General features: G+C 48.8%; 1 protein-coding gene across 1 annotated transcript in view; it reads right to left on the bottom strand.

The window, feature by feature from the left end:
- Nucleotides 1–3414: 3414 nt before the first annotated feature.
- The window catches only part of RNF25 (ring finger protein 25), a 31515-nt gene continuing 29729 nt past the window's right edge, over nt 3415–5200 (bottom strand). The window contains exons 9-10 of the mRNA XM_082262443.1: nt 4170–4304; nt 3415–3966 (exon numbers count right to left, since the gene is read on the bottom strand). Of these exons, the coding sequence (XP_082118569.1) occupies nt 3568–3966; nt 4170–4304 (534 nt within the window). The 3' untranslated portion in view covers nt 3415–3567. The remainder of the gene's footprint in view (nt 3967–4169; nt 4305–5200) is intronic.

Genomic DNA, 5200 nt, shown 5'->3' on the forward strand with positions numbered 1-5200 from the left:
TGTCAGACTGACTGGCCTATAATTTCCCGGGACATGCCTCTGCCCTTTTTTGAATATCGGTATCACGTTAGCTTTCCTCCAATCCCCCGGTACATTTCCTGTCATAACACTGTCAGCAAAGATCAGGAACAGTGGTTTAGATATAACCTTACTGAGTTATTTGAGTACTCTCGGATGTACGCCATCCGGGCCTGGTGATTTGTTTGTGTTAGTTTTATCCAGCCTTTCCCTGATTTCACCCTCTGTTAGCCATAGTGGCAAGTCCAGTGTATTACTACTAACCATACAGTCATGGTGAGTGTACCCCATACAGTCATGGTCAGTGTACCCCATACAGTCATGGTCAGTGTACCCCTCCTTTTCCTGTGTAAAGACTGAGGAGAACAAAGCATTCAGCACAGTTGCCTTTTCATTGTCCTCTGTAACCATCCTCCCCTCATCGTTAATTATGTGTGCAATATGCTCTGCCCTAGTTTTTTTGCTGTTGATATATATAAAAAAATTTCTTTGGGTTCTTTTTACTATCCTCCGCTATTTGTCTCTTAAAGTTGATTTTAGCCATTTTGATTTTGTGTTTACTTTTATTATTTGCCTCCTTGTACTGCTGGAAAGCCGATACTGTGCCCTCTGATTTATATTTCTTGAAGGCCATTTTTTCCCCTTTTTTAACATTACGGTTTAGCCAGCCAGGTTTGGCTTTGTCTCTTCTAAATTTATTTCCCATAGGAATGCACTGCAAGATGCATTTGTTTAATATGTTCCTAAAGCATTCCCATTTTTCCTCCGTGGTCAGTGTTCCCAGGGTTTGGTCCCAGTTTACCCTTTCCATCAATGAGTACAATTTTGGAAAGTTTGCCCTGTGGAAGTTTAGGGTTCTTATGTTCCCCACTTGCCTTGTTATATTGTTATTTACACTAAATGTGATCATCCTGTGATCGCTAGAGCCCAGGTTGTCCTGGACTCCTACCTCCGAGATTAGGTCTGGGTCATTAGTGATCAATAGATCCAGGACTGCATTTTCTCTAGTAGGAGAATCCACCAATTGAGACATGTAATTATCCTGTAAGGTTTCCATGAAGAGACGGGCCTTCTGTGAGTGTGTAGTCCCCTCTAAAGCTATAGTTATACAAGCTGTACACTCACTACTTTACATTGTAACAAAGTGTCATTTCTTCAGTGTTGTCACATGAAAAGATAGAATAAAATATTTACAAAAATGTGAGGGGTGTACTGACTTTTGTGAGATACTGTATATAGTATGTTGTGGTATATACTGCACTGCTGGATACACTTCACTATCTGATCTCTTAAATTGTAAAAAGTACAAATCTCTCTCCCTGCCTAACTGCTAGAAATGTCTTACCTAGGCTACACTGCACTGTCTGATACCTGGAAATCACGTTCTTCTCCCTGCCTCAATCACTTCCCTCTCCCTGCCTCAATCACTTCCCTCTCCCTGCCTCAATCACTTTCCTCTCCCTGCCTCAATCACTTTCCTCTCCCTGCCTCAATCACGTTCCTTTCCCTGCCTCAATCCCGTTCCTCTCCCTGCCTCAATCCCGTTCCTCTCACTGCCTCAATCACTTTCCTCTCCCTGCCTCAATCACGTTCCTCTCCCTGCCTCAATCACTTTCCTCTCCCTGCCTCAATCATGTTCCTCTCACTGCCTCAATCACTTTCCTCTCCCTGCCTCAATCACTTTCCTCTCCCTGCCTCAATCACTTTCCTCTCCCTGCCTCAATCCCGTTCCTCTCCCTGCCTCAATCCCGTTCCTCTCCCTGCCTCAATCCCGTTCCTCTCCCTGCCTCAATCACGTTCCTTTCCCTGCCTCAATCACTTTCCTTTCCCTGCCTCAATCACGTTCCTTTCCCTGCCTCAATCCCGTTCCTCTCCCTGCCTCAATCACTTTCCTTTCCCTGCCTCAATCACGTTCCTCTCCCTGCCTCAATCACTTTCCTCTCCCTGCCTCAATCACGTTCCTCTCACTGCCTCAATCACTTTCCTCTCCCTGCCTCAATCACTTTCCTCTCCCTGCCTCAATCACGTTCCTCTCCCTGCCTCAATCACGTTCCTCTCCCTGCCTCAATCACTTTCCTTTCCCTGCCTCAATCACGTTCCTTTCCCTGCCTCAATCACTTTCCTTTCCCTGCCTCAATCCCGTTCCTCTCCCTGCCTCAATCACTTTCCTTTCCCTGCCTCAATCACTTCCTATCTCACCCTCACACTTTACACGCCGCTGCTGTGAGAGCAGCCTTATTTATAGTGTGGGGCGTGTACTTATCCCCTGAGCCATGATTGGCTAAAGGCAGACTGCATTTGTCCAGTCATGGCAGAGATGATTCCATTGGCCAAAGCATGGAGGTCAGGGTGCATGCTTCGGCCAATCACATAATGTACTGCATGCGGATGGATGAGTCGCACTCAAAGCTCATCCCTAATCATCACATTTCAATTACAGGACGGCTCATCTGATCATGACACAGGATAGCTTTAGGCTGTCTCTATCATGATAGGACTGATTCAATCCAGGACTATCCTGATAACACTGGTCTAATCATGACACAGGATCACTTCAGAACTTCTAAGAATTCAGAATATATATATAAATAGAATATATTATACAAGTATTAATAAAAATGGTCACGATCTATGATCACAGGATAACTAATCCGATCAGGACTCACTTCAGGACTTCTATAATAGTGATACATTGTTATCATGACACAACTAATCTGATCCCAATACGGGATATCTATATAATAGTGATACATTGTTATCATGACAACTAATCTGATCCCAATACGGGATATCTATATAAGAAGAATTATATTTCTATCATAGAACGGCTGGTCCAGGGATATCCTCAGAACTTCTACATTATCATGACAAAGATCAGCTCCGGCCTTCTATGTTTGTATTTTTAATAAATCATTTGTAATATAAGATACGCAGCCGGGGGGAGACAGAAGGGGGATGGGGAGACCACCCAGAGATGGGAGTTGGGGTGTCGGATGGGAAATAGCAATGCACAGAAGATACGCAGCCCTGGGGGGGACAGATGGGGGGGGGGGGGGGGAGACCACCCAGAGACGGGAGTTGGGGTGTCGGATAGGAAATGGCATTGCACAGAAGATAGGCAGCCCTGGGGGGTACAGATGGGGGATGGGGAGACCACCCAGAGACGGGAAATCGGGTGCCTGATGGAAGAAATCCAGAGTTTATCTTCTATCTCAGTGGAGCAATGCTTGCTGGGAGTTGTAGTGATGACTGGACTACAGCTGATATCCAGTCCGATTCCTCCTTTGAGACCATGAGGATTTGTGATTTCATTTGAAGAAATGATTGGACGGTTCATTTCTGCACTGTGACAGCTCCTCATTTTTCTACCCAGAATTCCACTCACTCACTCACTCACACAAGTATAATAATTTTATTATGGACTCCTCTACAGACATGGATCAGAAGTCTGTCCAATCAGGAGACACCGTCCCATGTCATGTGATCCCTCCACACACAGTCACATGTAAACATTTGAGTGTAAAGCCGCTGTCCTCTTGCTTGCAGCCACTAGAGGGCGCCTTTCTCTTCCAGCGCACTGTCACTGGCTCCCCGCGGAGGTGGCCGCTCTGTCCTGTTGCTATGGAAACCTCGGGTCTTGCCCCGCCCCCTAGTCTGTGGTTGAAAGTCTCTGTGTCCCTCCTCGTACCTCCATACTCTTCGGTTATCCAAACGTGGTCGGCCAGTCCAGCCTCTCCCACCCCCCCTCCAGTGCTGGCCCTCTCGGTGCTCCCTCTGCATTGGCTGGGCTTTGGCTTGGAGTCCCACCCCCCTGTGAGCACCGGCGACAACTTGCTGCTTGGAAGTAACCGGGGGTGGGGCCTGTTCTTGGCATGAGGTGGGGCCAGCCTGCTGGGCGGAGTCTTGCGTTTCATCCGGCACAGTGATGGCGCCATCAGAGGGAGGAGCCTGGAAAGACACAGACTGGTAAAAAGAGACCACACTTCCTGCAGACGCCCCCACCACAGACCCGCTTCCTAGAGACCCCCCCATTGGTATCATGCACCCCAAACCTCTAGTCAGCCAATCAAATGCCTTTATTATACACCCACCACTGAGAGGCTCCTCCCCCAGCAGATGTCACAGTTTGTCTGAGTGAAACGGCCTCTCACCTCCTGAATACTGATGAAGAAACGATTCCTCTCCGCCTCCACGTCAATGATTCCCCCATTCGCCAACTGCCGATTGTAGATCCGCCGCAGATCCTTCTCCCGCTGCACGGTGCATGTGTCCGGGATGTACCGCTCCTGGGGGGGGGGGGGGGGGGAGACAACACCAGATAGTACGTTATATGGAGGGTACCTACCCCTACTAATATGTCATGTGTCCGGGACGTACCATTCCTGTGGGGGAGACAACACCGGAGGATAGTACGTTATATGGGGGGTACCTACCTCTACTATGTCATGTGTCTGGGACGTACCACTCCTGGGGGGGACAACACCGGATAGTACGTTATATGGGGGGTACCTACCCCTACTAATATGTCATGTGTCCAAAACATACCACTCCTGGGGGGGGGGGACAATACCGGATAGTATGTTATATGGGGGGCACCTACCCCTACTAATATGTCATGTGTCCGGGACGTACCATTCCTGTGGGGGAGACAACACCGGAGGATAGTACGTTATATGGGGGGTACCTACCTCTACTATGTCATGTGTCTGGGACGTACCACTCCTGGGGGGGGGGGGGGGGGGGGAGACAACACCGGATAGTACGTTATATGGGGGGTACCTACCCCTACTAATATGTCATGTGTCCAAAACGTACCACTCCTGGGGGGGGGGGGGGGACAATACCGGATAGTATGTTATATGGGGGGCACCTACCCCTACTAATATGTCATGTGTCCCGGGACGTACCGCTCCTGGGGGGGGGGGGTGGAGACAATACCAGATGGTACGTTATATGGGGGGTACCTACCCCTACTATGTCATGTGTCCAGAACGTACCACTCCTGGGGGGGGGGGGGACAACACCGGATAGTAAGTTATATGGGGGGTACCTACCCCTACTAATATGTCATGTGTTCAGGACGTACCGCTCCTGGGGGGGGGGGGGGTGGAGACAATACCAGATGGTACGTTATATGGGGGGTACCTACCCCTATTAATAGGTCATTGTGTCCTGGGATGTA

The sequence above is a fragment of the Pelophylax lessonae genome (assembly GCF_965119305.1).
Source record: "Pelophylax lessonae genome assembly, chromosome: 6".
Taxonomy (NCBI): domain Eukaryota; kingdom Metazoa; phylum Chordata; class Amphibia; order Anura; family Ranidae; genus Pelophylax; species Pelophylax lessonae.